Here is a 23,602-nt window from a genome sequence, read left to right on the forward strand (position 1 = left end):
CCAGTTGTAATGATCCATAAGGACTTTGTCTTATGGCTATTAGCATCGGTCACAGGGGAGGCCAAACAGGTCTGAATGGCCAGTGAATCTGGCCTTGCACCTGTACGCTCAGACCCTCACCAAACATCTACTGAGGTCATTTCCTTCCAGAGCTAACTGGCCGTGCCGTATTAGTGTGGTCCAAGGTGACGCCACGCCAGTCAATAGGGTTCTGGGGAGCGGCTCCGATACGGAGTGAAAGTGTTATCGGGTCTCTCGGAGGCCTGTGAGCTTTCTCACGCCATTCTGCACTAGTGCTGATTGGGCCCTGGCTCCAGCTGTGATTTATTAGTCCTGTCCGACGTGGGTCTGGCGTGGGAGGACCAGAGGAGAGGGGGCACTGGGGTCTGTAGTTAAACATTAATACATACATAAAAAACCTGCCCCCCCCCTCCCCATCCCTCTCCCCATTCTCCTCTTCACTCAAGCATCACACTGACGGTATGAGGTGAAGAAATGGAAAGAGTGATTTCACGAGGAATGCCGGTGTTGTTCAGTGTCAAAATTTAAAGGATAGAAAAAAGGTTTTGACAAGCTGGACTTGAGTTCACGGGCTAATAAAGCTGTGTGTTGGAGAGGCGGCAGCGGCTACATGAGAGGGACTGTGGGCAGCGGAGGAATGGAGAGGGAGTAGTGTAGGAGCGGTGGTGGCCGTTGTCTCTCCCAGAATTGACCCACACATTCATAGTGTACTACAGCAGGCCCTTTTAGCAGGTACTGGAATGAAAGGGCTAGAATGAATGTTCTGTTTCATATTGACTTCGTTTTATATATCTTGCTTTTGCCTTATAATTGATCACATTTTTATCCATCTACTGTATGACGTTTTAAAACAAAAGGGGATGAGAGAATGAGGGAGTGTTTCTTTGGAGGGGAGAGCAGGCTAGTGATTGCAAGTCTAGTAGACTTTCAGGAGCTTCCAAGTAAGGCTGGAATGCTGAATAACTGTGGATTAATTAATCAAGAACTGGGAAAATATACCCACCAAAACCTTTAGGAACCCTGATACCCAATATTTTTTAAACAAGTAAGCCAAAGCTGGTATCAGTTGTCTCTGCCACTATAATAAGCAGTCTTTATTGCCAGAGTATTTTTATAACTCAGTACACACCCAATCCAAACCCTGTGGGTGAGTATCTATCTATCTATCTATCTATCTATCTATCTATCTATCTATCTATCTATCTATCTATCTATCTATCTATCTCACCGACTTACACATTTGGGCCAGCTTGCTGATCAATCGCAGATGGAGGTCTGGCCATTGCTATCCTTCTTTTGCCAGGAGCTTTGCATTAAGGGTCTCTCTCTCCCCCCGCCTCACTTTCTTTCTCCCTTGCTCTGTTCCCCTTTCCCAGAGTTACTCAGATGGGACTTCCTTTCAATTTCCTGGTGCAAAAGAGAAAGTGATGGTTTGGCACATACTGTTAAGTAACATTACCCCATATTCACACAACTTGTCATTTCTAAAAGTAAAACTTGTTAGAATACAATTCCTAGTATCTTGAGACACTTGCTAGAAATTCAACAACGTGCCATACTATTTTTCAACCAAGGATATTTCAATATAACTTGAGTGATCTTGTTAGACTTCCAGATCTCGGCATCCCGCCCTATCAAAATAAAATGGCAACTTCACTTTTCTTCACACCCTTCACACTTATCAACACTTACATAGTTGTTTTGTGTGTCTACCTTAGAGGCTCAGCCCAGACCACAGCTGCAAGCCTTACATTTCCCCTGACATCATGACCTCACTCTGCTCTGTGCCAGTTGTGTTGTCCAGTGCTGCTCAGATAGATTCTCCACATGCTCTAAATTAGTTGGTGTGTCTGTCACCATGGACCTTCATAGCAACATTACCTGTTCATTAACCCCAAACTGTGCTGGGGTTAGCTTAGACCAATCATTTTAAAGTGGGTCCCAGTCTGAAAGGATCTCATATCAGATCTCAGATCAGTGATGTGTCACTGTGATACTAACCTGCTATGCTGTGGTCCATTTGGCCTGCTGGACTGGATAGTGTTTCACTACACCTCTGTGTGCCTGTCCCAGAGATAAAGTGTTTCCTTTTATGGCTAATTTCAGCTACTAAATGTTTCTGTGGAGATATGCATATGTTTGCATTTTCTACATGTTATTTAGTGGAACCAGACACAGAGTTCTGTCTCCTGATTAATCAAACAATAAGGCAACAAAGGAAATGAATTCATGTTTTTCAGTGGAATGGTGTCACTGATGCAGACAGTCGTGCTGTTAGACTAATTTTCAGTGGTGAAGACTGCATCTGTCCCACACCACACACCTCAGAGTAATCCTACATTATACCCTGTCTTTCCATGTCCTCAGTCAGAATGCTACAGTATGTCGGGAAATCAAAAATATATGTTTTGTGCGGGTGGGCTAGCTGTTAATGATAAGCTTATGCCACTCATCCCCGCGGCACAACACTCCCTCCGAATCTCCCCCAAATGTTGTTATGCAACACGCTGCCACATGATAGGCATGTAGTCATGTCATGATAGGCACTGGTCTCTCATTGATTGAGATGTAGTGGGTTGACAGACACAGTGAAGGCACTGACTGCTTACTTCACGACTGATTCAATGGTCACTTTGTCACTCATTCTCTGCCTCCCTCTGGCAGTCAGTCTCTCATTCTCTTCCTCTTTCCCTCAATCCACTGTTTTTTCCCTCTGACTGTCTCTCTGTCTCTGTCTTTCTCTCTGTTGTCTGCTCTCTGTCTCTTCCTCATATGAGGTTTGAAGTGATTTCCAAGGCTCATTTTGCTGGCCCTCTGTTGTTAATAAAGTGCTGGAGCGGAGCTCTCTTCCCTGGCAGACAGTGAGGCCACAGGGCACCAGGGAGAGACGAGGAGGGAGCAGGGCACCAGGGAGAGACGAGGAGGGAGCAGGGCACCAGGGAGAGACGGGGAGGGAGCAGGGCACCAGGGAGAGACGGGGAGGGAGCAGGGCACCAGGGAGAGACGGGGAGGGAGCAGGGCACCAGGGAGAGACGGGGAGGGAGCAGGGCACCAGAGAGAGACGGGGAGGGAGCAGGGCACCAGGGAGAGACGGGGAGGGAGCAGGGCACCAGGGAGAGACGGGGAGGGAGCAGGGCACCAGGGAGAGACGGGGAGGGAGCAGGGCACCAGGGAGAGACGGGGAGGGAGCAGGGCACCAGGGAGAGACGGGGAGGGAGCAGTGGCAGGCACACACACCAGATCACATCTCTCTCTCTCTCTGCATTCTAAATACAGGGGAGAGACTCTCAGCTTCACATCACTCGTTCTTTCCCCATGGGCTCAGAAACGATATGGGCTCAGAAACGCCCCACTGGATATGTCACAACAATCACTGTGTCACCACGGAGACATTGTGGCTGAATAATACCACTTCTCACATCTGCGACTGTCCATTTTGTCAGTGTGCTCTTCAAGATGTGTCTGGTCGGAGTGTGTAACATTTTCCCTCTCTGTATTCACTCAATGTGGAAAATGAGTCCCCCGTCCCCTCTGTAACATAATAGCATCATCAAAGTTTCAGCGATAGTAGAGAACAAATGTTCCAGAGTAAAGGGATGCCTGATGGCAGTGTGTAATTGTTCTTTCTCTTCCTGGGCTGTGAATGGATCCTAGTTGTACCTCACTCTCCCATCTGCTTCTATTTACTCCTGACAAGAACCAGTGAGTTATTAAACCCCATATGCCCTGTAAACTCACCCAGAGGGTCTTTAGCACCTTGTCAAAGACAGACGTTGCCCATGCTGATGGGGTGCATGTGTGCTGCTCTATGGAACACACTGTGCTATCTGTACATATCCCTAGCGCAATGTTTAGGTGAGCAACACACTGAATTTGGGCCATATCTAACATAATATTAAGCAGACAGCCTATGGTAGGGCCAGGAAACAGACACATGCACAAGACATTGAGCCTCCCTGTCAGCTTCACTCTCCCTCTCACTCACTTTTTCCAGAAGGTCCATCTCAACATACTCTGATATAATTTCTCCATTAAGGCCCAGGGAATAAGGAGAGGTGGGTCTGCTGTAGATGTTACACCACGCCAGCCTATGAAAGTTTTGCTTTGTGTTGAGGAAAGATTGGACAGAGTGTTAAGTTGAAGCTGAAACCATGGCCAGGCCCTAATTACCACATTCCTCCTCCTTCAACCATTAGCTCACTGTCTCTGGGGACTCCAAATTTGATTTAAGGAATTACATGGAAAAAGTGAGTTATAATAAAATAAAATGCTTTAAGACAGTAAGGAGTCTCAGACAATACAATAATCCCCTTTGCTGTGTGGCTGAGCCGTTGTTAAGCTCAAGCTAGTTAACCTGATGTCTTCTTTAGATGTTTATTGGTTTCTCAGCACGAGTGGAGAGAGCATTGTTATTTGATTTCACAAAACAAAAAGCAAATAGGTGGTTCATTCTTCCAAATTCAAAAGAGATTGCTATTTTTGGAGCGCATTGAGCCAGCTCTAATGGTCTTGTTAAGCTTATGGATGAAGGGGAAGCCAACTGGAGTCACGGAAAGCCAGCTGGAGAGAGCTGCTCATTTCCAAAGGGTTCCATACCACTGTCATGATGATTACAGTAACATGCATTTTCCTAACAGGTTGCTCTGGGTTATGGGGGTAAACAAACACTAGTGTGGCCATCACACTAATACAATCAAGTCAATTATTTTCTATTTAACCTTTATTTTACCCGGTTGTCCCATTGATAAAACAACCACTTATTCAAGGAAGATCTTGAATTGTGTTTCTTCAAGTTAATTTCTGTTTAGAAATATAAGATGAGGTCTTCTTTGGCAGTATATTGTGATGAGAAAATTGCCACAGGGATATCAAAATGTCACATGCCTACGCTCTTAGGGGAAAAAAAAGGTTCTATCTAGAACCAAAAAGTCCACAAAGAACCACTTTTGGTTTCATGTAGAACCCTTTCCACAGAGGGTTTTATATGGAACATAAAATAATTCTACCTGGAACCAACCTTCTGGGCAGAACTTGGTTTCCATGTCATTCCAATGAAATTATGTTGAATCAACATTTGTGGTTAGTGGGAAAAAGGGTTCTACCTGGAACCAAAAGGGTAATCCTATGGGGACAGCCACATAACCCTTATAGAACCCTTTTTTCTAAGTGTACCTCACAATAGAGGTTTGGGAAGTAGCCTAGAGCGGTAACCGTGAAATGATGACCTTGCTTTCTTTTTTCAGAACAGGTATCAGCAGGGTCAAGCCTTAAACCAGAGCAACAAAGTGTTCCTCTACTGTGCCTTCCTCGACTACAGGTTGGTTTACATATTCACACTAAGATATGGCTAGAGCTATGTTAATGAAATTGCGACGTAACAGTACGGTATGTGGATATTGGGGAATTAGGAATCCCAAAGAGAAGATTGTGTTGCTATAGGCTAAATGTATAAGGAGCTTTACTATAATGTGTCCTATAAATAGGAAAACATATAGTCTAGTCTTGAGTATGAATCATAATCATATACATTACATCCATGATGCACAGAATCAATAGATTTGGCACAGTATATCTTGAAAGGGGGTGCAGCAACCTTCTGTAAAAACACTGACATTTGATTTAAAAACTATAAATCATTGTGAATTGTTAGTGTTTTATTTAGACTCATAATGCTTACTCTCCCCTTCCCCTTGTGCTTCATGAAAAACATTGAAATACTTAACAGCCCTCTTAAAAATGAAATTCAGCAAAACATATGTGTTAATGGGCCTCTCACATAACCTTTATACTTAGAACATAATCAGGCTTAGGGAGTGTTGATTGTACATTTATCTTTACTGTTATGGTGACGTCTATATGTCACTGTGTGTGTTGCCGTCCTTTACCTGACTGGCTGTCTCTTGTGTCTCCGTCCTCTACCTGACTGGCTGTCTCCTGTGTCTCCGTCCTCTACCTGACTGGCTGTCTCCTGTGTCTCCTTCCTCTACCTGACTGGCTGTCTCCTGTGTCTCCGTCCTCTACCTGACTGGCTGTCTCCTGTGTCTCCGTCCTCTACCTGACTGGCTGTCTCCTGTGTCTCTGTCCTCTACCTGACTGGCTGTCTCCTGTGTCTCCGTCCCCTACCTGACTGGCTGTCTCCTGTGTCTCTGTCCTCTACCTGACTGGCTGTCTCCTGTGTCTCTGTCCTCTAACTGACTGGCTGTCTCCTGTGTCTCCGTCCTCTACCTGACTGGCTGTCTCCTGTGTCTCCGTCCTCTACCTGACTGGCTGTCTCCTGTGTCTCCGTCCTCTACCTGACTGGCTGTCTCCTGTGTCACCGTCCTTTACCTGACTGGCTGTCTCCTGTGTCTCGGTCCTCTACCTGACTGGCTGTCTCCTGTGTCTCCTTCCTCTACCTGACTGGCTGTCTCCTGTGTCTCTGTCCTCTACCTGACTGGCTGTCTCCTGTGTCTCCGTCCTCTACCTGACTGGCTGTCTCCTGTGTCTCTGTCCTCTACCTGACTGGCTGTCTCTTGTGTCTCCGTCCTCTACCTGACTCTCCTGTGTCTCTGTCCTCTACCTGACTGGCTGTCTCCTGTGTCTCCGTCCTCTACCTGACTGGCTGTCTCCTGTGTCTCTGTCCTCTACCTGACTGGCTGTCTCCTGTGTCTCCGTCCTCTACCTGACTGGCTGTCTCCTGTGTCTCTGTCCTCTACCTGACTGGCTGTCTCCTGTGTCTCCATCCTCTAACTGACTGGCTGTCTCCTGTGTCTCCGTCCTCTACCTGACTGGCTGTCTCCTGTGTCTCCGTCCTCTACCTGACTGGCTGTCTCCTGTGTCTCTGTCCTCTACCTGACTGGCTGTCTCCTGTGTCTCCGTCCTCTACCTGACTGGCTGTCTCCTGTGTCTCCTTCCTCTACCTGACTGGCTGTCTCCTGTGTCTCCGTCCTCTACCTGACTGGCTGTCTCATGTGTCACCGTCCTTTACCTGACTGGCTGTCTCCTGTGTCTCGGTCCTCTACCTGACTGGCTGTCTCCTGTGTCTCCTTCCTCTACCTGACTGTCTGACTGTCTGTCTGTCTGTCTGTCTGTCTGTCTGTCTGTCTGTCTGTCTGTCTGTCTGTCTGTCTGTCTGTCTGTCTGTCTGTCTGTCTGTCTGTCTGTCTGTCTGTCTGTCTGTCTGTCTATCTTCTCTCAGTTCAAAGGAAGGTGTTTGGTCCAATGAGGGCTGTGTGCGGTCCGAAGGGAACATGTCCTACTCGGTGTGTCTGTGTAATCATCTCACCAACTTCGCCATCCTCATGCAGGTGGTGCCCATGGAGGTAAGATCCCATCTCCTCTCCTCCACAACATGTCCCATGCAGACACTCGCTGTGTGTGTGTCCCTCTTTGTTCTTGTTTATCCATCAGTTCACCACAGTATGGGATTTATGTGTATTTGGACAGGGGTCTGTGGTTCACCATACAGTATCTTCCCCCTCCCCTTCCAGAGGTCCTGGTTCTGTTAGAGTTTTCAGCATTCCTCTCCTGTAGGTCATTTACAGGTCCAGAGTAATAATGTTGGTTTCACTTGTGCTTTAATAGGACATTGGTGCAGACTACCATAATGAGGTGTGGTCCTTTGGGCCTTGACATAAGGCAACGGTCCATGCTTCAAAAACCATCTATTCCCACAGTCTGTCTGGCTCAGGGATTCTCGTTCTATACCCTCTTTGTAATAGATATACAAACTACTGAACAAATTATATGTCAATATTATACCATGAAGGCCACAGTCTCCTTTTTGTTGTAAACCTGTACCCCAAACTTTTAAAGAAGCTCCTTCCAGATCACATCACAGTTTATCACCATTAGTGCATTGTTTTCTGCTAAATGAAAAAAATCTAACATGTTCCAGGCAAGTGAAGCAAGGTCTTTAACCCTCTGTTATCAAAAGGCCAGGAGCCTCATTTATCAATCATGCGTAGGCACAAATCTGTGCGTAAACCATGCGTGGGATCATTTCCACACAAGGTGTGAGATTTATCAATATGAGCGTTTGTTTGAGAGCTTGCAGAAATGTATGCACAGCCATGACCATGCATACACAGTGCCACGTGGTGGAATAAGGGAACTGCTTGTCAAGCTTTGAATGGGGAAAATATGTTGAAAATGTGTGACATTGTGAGAGTAATAATTACATAATTTTTTCAATGTCATTGTATTTCCATTGTGAATTCATGCAACATATCTTGACAGGCTATATCATATATAGTAATTTGACCACATCAGTGCATTTGTTACAATAATATCCCATATAAAGTACAGTAATTTGTTAAATTAGAGGCACATGTGTAAGTGAAAGCATTGTTGAAATACTGGAAAGGATTGAGATAATGGGGAGAGATAAAGGCACATTTAATGAGAGATGGCTGATCTTGCTCTGTTGGAAGATTTGGCACATGCTGCATTTCGCAAAGAGGTTTTTAGCTATAGGTGGGGACTTTTTTTAAAGAAAGTACAGATTGGCTCGTCAGATATCGTTTCCCAAAAACAATCTTATTGGATTTTTGCAAGGATTTTAAGGCAAGTTGTCCAGGTCCTGAGGCAGCAAAGCATCCTCAAACCATCACACTACCACCACCATGCTTGACCGTTGATTTGAGGTTCTTACTGTGGAATGCAGTGTTTGGTTTTCGCTAAGCATAATCAAATCTTATTTGTCACATACACATGGTTAGCAGATGTAAATGCTTGTGCTTCTAGTTCCGACCATGCAGTAATATCTAACAAGTAATAAAACAATTCCACAACAACTTCCTTATACACATAAGTGTAATGGAATGAATATGTACATAAAAATATATGAATGAGTGATGGCCGAACGGCATAGGCAAGATGCAATAGATGGTATAGAGTACAGTATATACATATGAGATGAGTAATGTAGGGTATGTAAACATTATATAAAGTGGCATTGCTTGACGTGGCTAGTGATACATTTAGTTACATCAAATGGCAAGATGCAGTAGATGGTATAGCTGTCACGGCTGTTCGAAGGAGCGGACCAAAATGCAGCGTGGTCGTAGTTCCACATATTTATTAGACGCGAAACTGAATGCAATACATAAATAACAAACCGTGACGCAGAGATGAAAACACACTACTCAAAATATAATAACCCACAAACAGGAAGAGAAAAGCCCCTACTTAAATATGATCTCTAATCAGAGGCAATGAGGATCAGCTGCCTCCAATTAGAGATCAACCCCAAACAATCCCAACATTGAAATAGACAAACTAGAATTTAAATATAGAAATAGAAAACATAAAACAACCCAAAACACCCCCTGTCACGCCCTGCCCTACTATAGAAAATGACATCTTACTAGGGTCACGATGTGACAGTACTCCCCCCACCCCAAAGGTGCAGACTCCGAATGCACACAAAAAAAACAAAAAAACAACCACAAAACACAAAGGGAGGGTAGGGTGGGTGACTAATGCCAGCTGATCCCCCCGCTTCTGTATGTCGGGAGGAACCAGACCATGGATCGTCGCCGGAGGTTTCGGACCGCCAACCGCCGCTGAAGACTCTGGGCTAAAGGCCGCCGCTGAAGCCACTGGGCTGCAGACCACCGCTGGAGGCTCCGGGCTGAGGAGCGTCGCTGGAGGCTCTGGACTAAGGATGCGCACTGGAGGTCCGATGCGTGGGACTGGCATAGGTGGTGCCAGACTGGTAACACGCACCTCAGGGCGAGTGTGGGGAGCATGCACAGGACGTACTGGGCTATGGAGGTGCACTGGAGGGAGAGTGCGAGGAGCAGGAATCGGTCTCACTGGACTGGGGAGACGCACTAAGGGCCGAGTGCTCACAGCAGGCACTGGATGTACTGGGTTATGGATGCGCACTGGAGGAAGAGTGCGAGGAGCAGGAACAGGACACCCCGGACTGGGCAGGCGCACTGGAGGCCTGATGCATGGGGCTGGCATAGGAGGCGCCAGACTAGTAACACGCACCTCAGGGCGAGTGCGGGGAGCAGGAACAGGACACCCCGGACTGGGCAGGCGCACTGGAGGCCTGATGCATGGGGCTGGCATAGGAGGCGCCAGACTAGTAACACGCACCTCAGGGCGAGTGCGGGGAGCAGGAACAGGACACCTCGGACTGGGCAGGCGGACTGGAGGCCTGATGCATGGGACTGGCATAGGAGGCGCCAGACTAGTAACACGCACCTCAGGGCGAGTGCGGGAAGCAGGAACAGGACACCCCGGACTGGGCAGGCGCACTGGAGGCCAGGTACGTGGGGCAGGCACAGGATATACTGGGCCGTGGAGGCGCACTGGAGATCTCGAGCGTAGAGCTGGCATAACCCGTTCTGGCTGGATGCTCAACCTAGCTCGACTAATGCAGGTTGCAGGCATAGATCGCACCGGCCTGTGAATGCGAACTGGCGATACAGTGCGCATCACCGCATAGCTCGGTGCTTTCCTCGTCACCCGCTCCCCACGGTAAGCACGGGGAGTTGGCTCAGGTCTCCACCCTGACTCTGCCAAACTTCCCATGTGCCCCCCCACCCCAAATAGTTTTTGGGAATGCCTCTCGTGCTTCCTTCGTTTCCTTGCCTGTTGATCTCGTCGCTGTACTTCCCTCGCTGCTTCCACCTGTTCCCATGGGAGGCGATCCATTCCGGCCTGGGTTTCCTCCCACATCCTTTTCCCTCCAGTATGTCCTCGCAAATCCATTTCTCCTGCTGCTCCATTCCACGCTGCTTGGTCCTTTTATGGTGGGTTATTCTGTCACGGATGTTCGAAGGAGCGGACCAAAATGCAGCGTGTTCGTAGTTCCACATATTTATTAGACGTGAAACTGAATGCAATACATAAATAACTTGAAAACACAAAAACAACAAACCGTGACGCAGAGAGGAAAACACACTACTCAAAATATAATAACCCACAAACAGGAAGCGAAAAGCCCCTACTTAAATATGATCTCTAATCAGAGGCAATGAGGATCAGCTGCCTCCAATTAGAGATCAATCCCAACATAGAAATAGACAAACTAGAACCTAAACATAGAAATAGAAAACATAGAACAACCCAAAACACCCCCCGTCACGCCCTGCCCTACTCTACTATAGAAAATGACATCTTACTAGGGTCAGGACGTGACAATAGCGTACAGTATATACATATGAGATGATTAATGTAGGGTATGTAAACATTATATAAAGTGGCATTGTTTAAAGTGGCTAGTGATAAATTGATTACATCAAATTTTTCCATTATTAAAGTGGCTAGAGTTGAGTCAGTATGTTGTCAGCAGCCACTCAATGTTAGTGATGGCTGTTTAACAGTCTGATGGCCTTGAGATAGAAGCTGTTTTTCAGTCTCTCGGTCCCCGCTTTGATGCACCTGTACTGACCTTCCCTTCTGGATGATAGCGGGGTGCGGCCCGTCAGGAAGTCCAGGACCCAGTTGCACAAGGCGGGGTCGAGACCCAGGGTCTCAAGCTTAATGACGAGTTTGGAGGGTACTATGGTGTTAAATGCTGAGCTGTAATCGATGAACAGCATTCTTACATAGGTATTCCTCTTGTCCAGATGGGTTAGGGCAGTGTGCAGTGTGATGGCGATTGCGTCGTCTGTGGACCTATTGGGGCGGTAAGCAAATTGGAGTGGGTCTAGGGTGTCAGGTAGGGTGGAGGTGATATGGTCCTTGACTAGTCTCTCAAAGCAGTTCATGATGACGGAAGTGAGTGCTACAGGGCCGTGGTCATTTAGCTCAGTTACCTTAGCTTTCTTGGGAACAGGAACAATGGTGGCCCTCTTGAAGCATGTGGAAACTCTAGGAAATCTAGCAAGAATGTTCTATGGACAGATGATTCAAAAGTGTGAGTTTTTGGACGACATGGGTCCCATTATGCCTGGCGAAGACCAAACCCTGCATTCCACAGTAAGAACCTCATACCTACGGTCAAGCTTGATGGTAACATTAGTAGTGTGATGGTTTGAGGATGCTTTGCTGCCTCAGAACATGGACGACTTTCCTTAATATAAGGAACCATGAATTCTGCTCTGTATCAGATAATTATACAGGAGAAGGGCAGGCTATCTGACTGTGAGCTGAAGCACAGCTGGGTCATGCAGCAAGACAATAATCCAAAACACACAATCAAGTCTACATGAAAATGGCTAAAAAGCAACACATTTGAAGTTTTGGAGTAGCCTAGTCAAAGTCCATACCTAATCCCAATTGAGATGTTGTGACAGGACTTGAAATGAGCAGTTAATGCTTGAAAACCCACAAATGTTGCTGAGTTACAGCAGTTCGGCATGGAAGAGTGGGACAACATTCCTCCACAGCGATGTGAGAGACTGATCAACAACTGCAGGAAGCATTTGGTTGCAGTCATTGCAGCTAAAGGTGGCACAACCAGTAAATTGAGTGTAAGGGGGAATTACTTTTTCACACAGGGGCATTGTGTGTTGCATGACTTTGTTAATGAAAAAAATTCAACAAATACGTAATTGTTGTTATTTGTTCACTCAGGTTCCCTTTACCTAATATTAGGTTTTGGTTGAAGATTTGATAACAATCTGTATAAAAAATATGCAAAAGTAGAGATTCGGTCTTGAACACATTAGTAGGGGGAAAATACTTTTTCACAGCACTGTATGTATGTGTGTGGCGTAAGGCTTGTTGTTGTTTTATTTAGCAGATGTTATTTACAGACATTGAGATTTGATTCTCCATTAACTTTACCGTGCGCCTTGTCATTAGGACAGTGGAGCAGTCACAGCGTTCCAGAATATTGATGAGTGGGATGTTCCCATCCAGCTGAGGGATAAAGCTGCTGCCCACTAATTAGGTAGTGACTGGAGGAAAGTATAGCATCAAGGAGACGACTGCTGCAATAGGCCTAGATTACTGAGCAGAAAGGACGGTTTTCCTTTTCTATTTTGGCAATCCATTCAAGATGGATGGTCGGTCACCACACTCACAGGGTGAATATTCCTGGGGCCTCATTTATCAATATCTATAATTACGAACGGGATTTAGAATGTTCATACACACAAAAAAAGTGTGCTTTATCAAACAATCCCCTACTAGCATCAATCATATACACACTGGTAGTTGATACCATTACCGATTGTTCTCAGTGCTTGTGCACGACCTAGTTGCATTTCGAAACGCACATAATTGACCACATATGGTCAAACCCATCACTTTAAAGCTGGTGGGGAATATACAACGCAGTACCATGAAATACCACCACGCAACCACAGAAATAGTAGATTTTTTCCAACACTGAAATAGAAGCAGTGCCAGATTGAGTACAATCAAAATGTTTTATTTGGATTACTCCGTTGTGGTTTGACCTGTAAGAATAAAAACATAGCAACAAAGAGAGGACCATAAGGACAATTCAAGTTGTTTTAGAAATGGCAAATTTTCTTCAAATGATTAGCTAAAACTCACCAATAAGCCACCCATCCTAAACAGCTCCCTCTTGTAGGTGTATAGGCCGACATTGCTGTTCTGCAGAATGAACGACTCGTGCATTCCACCGAGCCAGTTTGCCACCACATTCAGCAGATTATTTTACCCATAACATAACCTATCACCTTCACATTAAGAGTGGAAGTATTTTTTGTTCACATAATTGAACTTGTTTTGGGATGGTGCTTTTATGGCGTTATGGGTGCCGTCTCTTGTCCCGTTCGTATTTGGGAATTCATTGATAGCAAAAAAAACGCTCTTGACTTAAACCTATTGTGTGATGGTGTATGGAAATTGCATGATACTGTACATTTTGCCTATGATTTCATCCAAAACATTGGCTCATCGAGGGCTGTGAGATGCCGATGGCAAGCTCCCGCTGAAAGTGACGATTGTCAAAAACACGAGGGCTGATAGCATGTAGGAATGGCATGCGTTTGCCTTTCTAAAGTAGGTGTTAATAGAAGGAACTATGAATTCTGCTCTATATCAGAGAATTCTGAAGGAGAATGTCAGGCCATCTGTCTGTGAGCTGAAGCTGATCACAGTTTAGTCATGCAGCAAGACAATGATCCAAAATAGGCAAGTCTACATGAAAATGGTTAAAAAGCAACACATGAAGTTTTGGATCTAACCCCAATTGAGATGTTGTGGCAGGACTTGAAACCAACAGTTCATGCTTGAAAAACCACAAATGTCCCTATTTAAAGCAGTTCTGCATGCAATACTTGGCTAAAATTCCTCTATAGCGATGTGAGAGACTGATCAACAATTACAGGAAGCATTTGGTTACAGTCATTGCAGCTAAAGGTGGCACAACCAGTTATTGAGTGTAAGGGGGCAATTACTTTAACACTCTGTCCATTCATCGCCATTTACCCATTGTTGTCTTAGCTCTCCTGATCAACACCTGTGATTGCTTTATGCCTCTCTGTAATGTCAGTATGCCTTGTCTACTGCTGTCTTGGCCAGTTCTTATTGTTTTATTTCACTGCAGAGCCCCCAATCCTGCTCAAAATGCCTTAAATAGCTCTTTTGTCCCACCCCACACACATGCGGAGACCTCACCTGGCTTAACTGGTGCCTCCAGAGACGAAACCTCTCATCGTCACTCAACACCTAGGTTTTTCTCCACTGTACTCACATCCTACCATACCCTTGTCTGCACATTACCATTGAATCTATTCTACCACGCCCAGAAATCTGCTACTTTTATTCTCTGTCCCCAATGCACTAGACGACCAGTTCTTATAGTCCCTACTTATCCTTCTTATAGTCCCCCTTATCCTACTCCTCCTCTGTTCCTCTGGTGATGTAGAGGTTAACCCAGGCCCTGCAGCCCCCAGCACCACTCCCGTTCCCCAGGCGCTTTCATTTGTTGACTTCTGTAACCGTAAAAGCCTTGGTTTCATGCATGTTAACATCCGAAGCCTCCTCCCTAAGTTTATTTTATTCACTGCTTTAGCACACTCCGCCAACCCTGATGTCCAAGAAGTGTCTGAATCCTGGCTTAGGAAGGCCACCAAATATTCTGAAATTTCCATTCCCAACTACAACATTTTCCGCCAAGATAGAACTGCCAAAGGGGGTGGAGTTGCAATCTACTGCAGAGATAGCCTGCAGAGTTCTGTCATGCTATCCAGGTCTGTGCCCAAACAGTTTGAGCTTCTACTTTTAAAAATCCACCTTTCCAGAAATAAGTCTCTCACTGTTGCAGCTTGTTATAGACCCCCCTCAGCCCCCAGCTGTGCCCTGGACACCATATGTGAATTAATTGCCCCCATTTATCTTTATCTTCCTACAATCTAAGCTAGATGGCCTCAATCTCACACAAATTATCATGGAACCTACCAGGTACAACTCTAAATCTGTAAACACGGGCACCCTCATAGATATCATCCTGACCAACCTGCCCTCTAAATACACCTCTGCTGTTTTCAACCAGGCTTTCAGCAACCACTGCCTCATTGCCTGCATCCGTAATGGGTCCCCGGTCAAACGACCACCCCTCATCACTGTTAAACGCTCCCTAAAACACTTCAGCGAGCAGGACTTTCTAATCGACATGGCCTGGGTATCCTGGAAGAATATTGACCTCATTCTGTCAGTAGAGGATGCCTGGTTATTCTTTAAAAGTGCTTTCCTCACCATCTAAAATAAGCATGCCTCATTCAAACATGTAGAACTAAGAACAGATATAGCCCTTGGTTCACTCCAGACTTGACTGCCCTTGACCAGCACAAAAACATCCTGTGCCGTACTGCATTAGCATCGAATAGCCCCCGCAATATGCAACTTTTCAGGAAGTTAGGAACCACTATACACAGGCAGTTAGGAAAGCAAAGGCTAGCTTTTTCAAACAGAAATTTACATCCTGTAGCACAAATTCCAAAAAGTTCTGGGACACTGTAAAGTCCATGGAGAATGGCTGCCCACTGCACTGAGGCTAGGAATGGAGAATGGCTGCCCACTGCACTGAGGCTAGGAAACCACCGATAAATCTATGATAATCGAGAATTTCAATAAGCATTTTTCTACGGCTGGCCATGCTTTCCACCTGGCTACCCCTACCCCGGTCAACAGCTCTGCACCACCCACAGAAACTTGCCCAATCCTCCCCCATTTTTCCTTCACCCAAATCCAGATAGCTGATGTTCTGAAAGAGCTGCAAAATCTGGACCCCTACAAATCAGCGGGGCTAGACAATCTGGACCCTCTCTTTCTTAAATTATCCTCCACAATTGTTGCAACCCCTATTACTAGCCTGTTCAACCTCTGTTTCGTATCGTCTGAGATCCCTAAAGATTGGAAAGCTGCCGCGGTCATCCCCCTCTTCAAAGGGGGAGACACTCTAGACCCAAACTGTTACAGACCTATATCTATCCTACCCTGCCTTTCTGAAGTCATCAAAAGCCAAGTTAACAAACAGATCACCGACCATTTCGAATCCCACAGTACCATCTCCGCTATGCAATCTGGTTTCCGAGCTGGTCATGGGTGCACCTCAGCCACGCTCAAGGTCCTAAACGATATCATAACCGCCATTGATAAAAGACAGTACGGTGCAGCCATCTTCATCGACCTGGCCAAGGCTTTCGACTCTGACAGTCACCGTATTCTTATCGGCAGACTCAACAACCTTGGTTTCTCAAATGACTTCCTCGCCTGGTTCACCAACTACTTCTCAGATGGAGTTCAGTGTGTCAAATTGGAGGGCCTGTTGTCCGGACCTCTGGCAGTCTCTATGGGGGTGCCACAAGGTTCAATTCTCGGGCCGACTCTTTTCTCTGTATACATCAATGATGTCGCTCTTGCTGCTGGTGATTCTCTGATCCACCTCTACGCAGACGACACCACTCTGTATGCTTCTGGCCGTTCTTTGGACACTGTGTTAACACACCTCCAGACGAGCTTCAATGCCATACAACACTCCTTCCGTGGCAGCCAACTGCTCTTAAATGCAAGTAAAACTAAATGCATGCTCTTCAACCGATCGTTGCCCGCACCCGCCCGCCAGCCCATCCAGCATCACTACTCTGGACGGTTCTGACTTAGAATATGTGGACAACTGCAAATACCTAGGTGTCTGGTTAGACTGTAAACTATCCTTTCAGACTCACATTAAGCATCTCCAATCCAAAATTAAATCTAGAATTGGCTTCCTATTTCACAACAAAGCATCCTTCACTCATGCTGCCAAACATACCCTCGTAAAACTGACCATCCTGCCGATCCTTGACTTCGGCGACGTCATTTACAAAATAGCCTCCAACACTACTCAGCAAATTAGATGTAGTCTATCACAATGCCATCTGTTTTGACACTGAAGCCACATATACTAGCCACCACTGCGACCTGTATGCTCTCATTGGCTGGCCCGCTTCATATTTGTCGCCAAACTCACTGGCTCCAGGTCATCTATAAGTCTTTGCTAGGTAAAGCCTCGCCTTATCTCAGCTCACTGGTCACCATAGCAGCACCCACCCATAGCACGCACTCCAGCAGGTATATTTCACTGGTCATCCCCAAAGCCAACTCTTCCTTTGGCCACCTTTCCTTCGAGTTCTCTGCTGTCAATGACTGGAACAAATTGCAAAAATCACTGAAGCTGGAGTCTTATATGTCCCTCACTAACTTTAAGCATCAGCTGTCAGAGCAGCTTACCGATCATTGCACCTGTACACAGCCTATCTGTAAATAGCCCACCCAACTACCTCATCCCCATGTTGTTATTTATTTTTTGCTCTTTTGCACCCCAGTATCTCTACTTGCACATTCATCTTCTGCACATCTATCACTCTGGTGTTTAATTGATAAATTGTAATTATTTTGCCAGTATGGCCTATTTATTGCCTTATATAAGTATCCATTTTTTGGTTATTTGTGAACTCAAGTTCTCTTTATCTAATATTAGGTTTTGGTTGAAGATCTGATAACATTCAGTATTGAAAATATGCAAAAATAGAACAAATCTGAAAGGGGGCAAATCCTTTTTCATGGCACTGTACATGAAAAAGACAGACAGACAGACGGACACATATACATACACACACAGACAGACACACAGAAAGAGAAATGGGGAATCATCCTTGACATACAAGGACAGAAAATATGTGCAGCAGCATAGTTTGAGAATGGACCTCATTCAGAAACAAGGTCAGGGGCATGCTCTTTCTTTACATTGCTGGGAGTTGTCTCATGCCACAGCAGCTTTACAATGGTGACAGAGTGTTAGCCAGTCCAGTCTGGCACAGAGGTCTAGTAATGATGGTCACTGCTCCCTGTTAAAGCCCAGCACATCATACTGTACCACACCACTCTGCTGGCACTGGCATTGGCACTGGCGCTGGCACTGGCCAGGCATGTTGGACAGGACTCAAAGCACTGAGGGGGTCACACATATTGGAGTCACTTCCTGCCATGGAGGCTAACCATGCAATTAAAGCAACACAATGACCTCCTATATAGTGGCATGGTCAGGAGTATGGGCAAAATCTTCTGAGTGTCTGAAATTCAGAAGTTTAACAATGTCACTTACTTTAAACATCTCACAGAGGGCAGTGATGGTTCATAGTGAAGCTCCACTCACTGATTCCCTATAAAAACAATACTTTAGTTTACAACAAGCAAGGGGAAGATATCAGAATAGGGGCATTGGGGAATAATAAAATATTGTACGGAATACATTTGTACTGTAGTGAAGCCGTTTCTAGAGTAATGCAAGGTCTCTTTGATGATCATGTGAAACGTCAATTGCTATGGAAATGCTGGGATGTGTTTTTCAATTAAGTTAAAGGTAATTATAATGCAATTACAATTATGAATATTAAGGCTATACGCACTACATGTTACACACATAGGCACTCAAACATGCAAATTGCCAGAGTTATTATTTATTTGGACATCACACATTATAGTCTTACTCTTATACAGACATCATACACGCTCTCATTATATCATATCCAATATCATACACATCAACCTACTCAGATTTGTTACACACATCATTTGTCTCAATGTTCTAACATCTGTGGCATTAGCTCACAGGCAAGGGGGGGAAAAAATATTGCCTGATCCTATTTCTTGAATTCTAAATATCAGACATTTGAAAGCTCTAGTTTTGACCTTCATAATACCTCTGATGGCAGTAACTTTACAAGCACTAATTATGGTCAATTTAGCCTGAGAATAGTATCTAGTTATGCTAAGGGGTGAAATAAGTATAGCTAGTTATAATTATAATGGTTTGGCAGATTATAAAAAAAGATCAGTCTTTACTTGGCTAAAAGAAAAGGAATATAACATGTACTGTTTACAGGAAACTCACTCTACATCCTTAGATGAAGTTGTGCGGAAAAAGGAATGGGGTGGTGAAATAATTTTCTGTCATGGACAAAGGAACTCAAAGGGTGTGATGATATTAATTAACAAAAATGTTGATTAGAATGTGCAAATAATCAGGAATGATTCGCAAGGAAGGTGGATCCTTTTGAATATAAAAGTGGACGAAAAAGAGATTTGGCTCATTAATCTATATGGTCCAAATCAGGATGATCCACACTTCGAAAACACTTATACCAGTTTATTGAACTTACAGGCAACAAATGATCTAATCAATATGGTAGGAGACTATAACACAGTGTTAGGTACCTCAATGGACCGTAAAGGTAATCACTCTACAAACTATCATCACCGTGCCCTTAAGGAAATCACAAATATTATGGACACATTAGAAATAGTGGATATTTGGAGACTAAAAAACCCCAACCTAGTAAGATATACATGGAGGAGACTTAATCAAGCTAGTCGTCTTGACTACTTTCTTGTCTCTTTCATCAAAGGTTAAAAAAGTTTTAATAGGAGACAGAATGCAATCGGATCATCATCTAATTGGCCTTCACATAACTCATAACTCTTATCCCACAATCACAGGTGGGAAAAAGGGCTGCCTAAGTATGATCCCCAATCAGAGACAACGATAAACAGCTGCCTCTGATTGGGAACCATAGTAGGCCAACAAAGAAATAGAAACATAGATATGCCCACCCAAGTCACACCCTGACCTAACAAAATAGAGAATAAAACATTCTCTCTAAGGTCAGGGCGTGACAACGTAACAAAAATGTCAAAATAATTTGCAGAAACTCATTACTGAAGACGGAGTCATTTATGATTCTCCAAATGATATTTTAAAAGAGGAAGCTAATTATTTTAGGCAGATGTTCTCTTTTCCGTCTCATCCTCTCCCACTGAATGAATATTTCAGTAAGGAATTCTTTCCAAATAATATAAAAAATGGAAAATTAACAAATGTACAGAAAGATCAGTGTGAAGGCCAAATTACAGAGGAAGAACTTTTTGAGGCTATTAAATCCTTTCAGTCTGGAAAAACCCCAGGGCTTGATGGCATTCCGTTAGAGGTATATCAAGTATTTTTTGATATACTAAAAGCTCCATTGTTAGATTGTTTTACTTACTCCTATAGAAATGGTAGTCTGTCAGGTACTCAGCAGGAAGGTCTGATTTCTCTATTATTAAAACAAGACCCAGATGGCAAATATAAAGACCCGGTCTATCGAAAAAACTGGAGGCCCCTTACACTTCAATGTTGTGATGCAAAAATACTAGCAAAATGCATAGCACTCAGAATTAAAAGGGTTTTACCAGGTATTGTTCATCCTGGTCAGACAGGTTTTTTACATGGACGATACATCGGAGATAATATATGACAACTACTAGAAATAATAGAACATCATGAAACATATAAGAAGCCAGGAATGGTATTTATAGCGGATTTTGAAAAGGCATTTGATAAAGTCAGACTGGATTTTATTGATAAATGCCTGGATTTTTTCAATTTCGGTAATTCTCTTATAAAATCGGTAAAAATAATGTATAGCAACCCCAGGTGTAAAATAGTAAATAACGGCTACTTCTAAGAGAGTTTTGAATTGTCAAGAGGAGTTAAACAAGGGTGTTCTCTGTCACCATATCTATTCGTTATGGCCATCGAAATGCTAGCTATTAAAATCAGATCCAATAACAACATTAGAGGATTAGAAATCCAAGGCTTAAAAACAAAGGTGTCCATGTATGCCGATGACTCAAGTTTTATGTTAAGTACGCAAGCTGCAATGTCTCATTAAAGATCTGGATAACTTTTCTGTACTCTCTGGACTGAAACCTAATTATGACAAGTCTACAATATTACGTATTGGATCCTTAAAAAATACAACTTTTACATTAACCTGCAGCTTACCTATAAAATGGGCTGATGGTGAAGTAGACATACTCTGTATTTATATCATAAAATATATAAATAAGCTCTCCACAATGAATTTCAATAGAAAACTTGTAAAAATAGACAAGATCTTGCAACCATGGAGAGGTAAATACCTGTCTATTTATGGAAAGATTTCCCTGATTAACTCCTTAGTCATATCTCAGTTTACTCACTTACTTATGGCGCTGCCTACTCCTGATGATTCGTTTTCAAATCATATGAGCAAAAAACATTTTGCTTTATCTGGGACGCTAAACTAGACAAAATAAAACAAGGCTATCTATATAATAAATATGAATTGGGTGGGTTGAGATTATTAAATATAAAAGCACTAAACCTCTCTCTAAAAGCTTCACTCATTCAAAACTTTTATTTGAACCCTAAATGGTTCTCAAGTAGATTAATAAGAAAAGCTCATCCATTGTTTAAAAATGGCCTTTTTGCCTTTGTGCAGATTGCCATGTCTCATTTTTGGTTATTTGAAAATAATACTTTTTTCAATGTATCTGTCTTTTTCAAACAAGCATTGCAGAGCTGGCTACAATTTCAATTTCATTCCCCTGAAAAGATAGAACAAATATTAAAACAAATATTATGGCTGAACTGAAATGTGCTGGTTGATAAAATACCTGTATTTATGGGAAAGATGTTTGTAAGGGTATTTTGTTCTTAAATTATATTATAAATTGTAATGGTGGAGTTATGTCCTTCATGGAGTTATCAGAATTGTACGGGAAGGTCTGCTCAATCCAAGAGTACAACCAATTAATTACAGCATTGCCCCAAAAATTGAGGAAGTGGGTGGCAGTGGGAGGAGGTAGGGAACAGGTCTGTCTGCCCAATATAAAGGATCAAAACTGGCGGAGGAATAAAAATAGTATAAATAGGAAAGTTTACCAGTTTCATTTGAGGACCGGGATGTTGACAACTGTGACATACAGATTGCAAAATAGTTGGGAAGAGATTTTTGATGTATCGATTCCATGGTACAGGGTGTATGAGTTGATATATAAAACAATGCAAGATTCAGGACTTTGTGCTTTTCAGCTAAAATTATTATATAGAATTCTTGCCACCAACAAAATGTTGAATATTTGGGGCATAAAATCATCGAAGCTCTGCAGATTTTGTTGTGAGGATACAGAATCAATAGACCATTTATTTTGGTATTGCCCTTAGGTAGCCTGTTTCTGGTCTCAGGTTCAGGAATGGCTGAAAATGCATAGCATTGATCTAAAATTCACCCTAGAAATAGTACTGTTAGGTGATCTGGCGAGACCGGGTCAGTCAATTACTAATATACTAATACTCTTAGTAAAAGTATTTATCTTCAACATGCAATCTGTAGATTCTATTCGATTAGATAGATTGAAGTTGTACGTTAAACATCATAGCATAGTTGAAAGATATGTGTTGCGTAGAAACACGAAGTGGGTGGCCAGCAGAGATAGATGGGATGGGCTGAGGGAAGCTGAGGGTTGGTATGTGGAATTGGAGACAAGTGGGAGTGGAGTTGCTGTGTGAGAGAGAGAATGATAGTCAAAAGATAAAGGAGAGAAAAAAAGTAAAAATAAAACATAATAAAAGTACATTTGAATGACGCTAAGTGGCAGTGTTTTTACAACTAATGCCGGTTTGCCTGAGGTTGATGCCGTGCAGGTGTTTGTACACATGCATATACACACACTCTCATTCAAATTAACACATACAAGAACACGCACATACATGTAATAGTGCCAGACATGCACACAAACATATATAGTTGGCATTGCTGTTATGATTTCAGTTGTCCTTGATGTCCTTTGTTTTAAATGCATTTGTATGTTTTAATGAATTGTGATGCGATTCTCACCTTTACCCAGCTTTCCAAGACCCACCAGGTGGCGCTATCAACCATCAGTTACATTGGCTGTGCCATCTCCATCTTTTGTCTGACCATCACTCTGATGACGTTTGCAATCCTGTCGTGAGTATCCCTCCATCTTTATTGTTCACTGACTCAATCAAAGCACCTCACATGTGTTGTGTGCCACACATGCTCTTTATAAGTGGTATTCACACCATTATGATTAAATGTTATGTCAAACGTATTTGATACATTTCTTGTAATATTACATCTTATCATTTGTGTGGCCTTGCAGGACAGTGAGCACTATCTGTAACCAACGCTACCACATCCATGCCAACCTGTCCTTTGCCATTCTGGTTGCCCAGATCCTGCTGCTCATCAGCTTCCGCTTTGACCCGGGCACGGTAAGCACCTCATAACCACAGCCAGAGTATCTCACTGGCTAGAACCAGGAAGGGATGTTGTACCTACTGTATGATGATGAA

At 43.8% G+C, this 23,602-nt stretch overlaps 1 protein-coding gene across 6 annotated transcripts in view; it reads left to right on the forward strand.

Annotated features, from left to right (window-relative positions):
• The window catches only part of LOC115164607 (adhesion G-protein coupled receptor D1), a 67,398-nt gene that overhangs the window by 38,482 nt on the left and 5,314 nt on the right, over positions 1 to 23,602 (forward strand). For all 6 annotated transcript variants that reach the window (XM_029717265.1, XM_029717266.1, XM_029717267.1 and 3 more), the window contains 4 exons: positions 5,265 to 5,338; positions 7,199 to 7,322; positions 23,131 to 23,234; positions 23,410 to 23,521. In XM_029717265.1, coding sequence (XP_029573125.1) covers positions 5,265 to 5,338; positions 7,199 to 7,322; positions 23,131 to 23,234; positions 23,410 to 23,521 — 414 coding nt within the window. The remainder of the gene's footprint in view (positions 1 to 5,264; positions 5,339 to 7,198; positions 7,323 to 23,130; positions 23,235 to 23,409; positions 23,522 to 23,602) is intronic.

Source organism: Salmo trutta, chromosome 27 (genome assembly GCF_901001165.1).
Source record: "Salmo trutta chromosome 27, fSalTru1.1, whole genome shotgun sequence".
NCBI lineage: Eukaryota > Metazoa > Chordata > Actinopteri > Salmoniformes > Salmonidae > Salmo > Salmo trutta.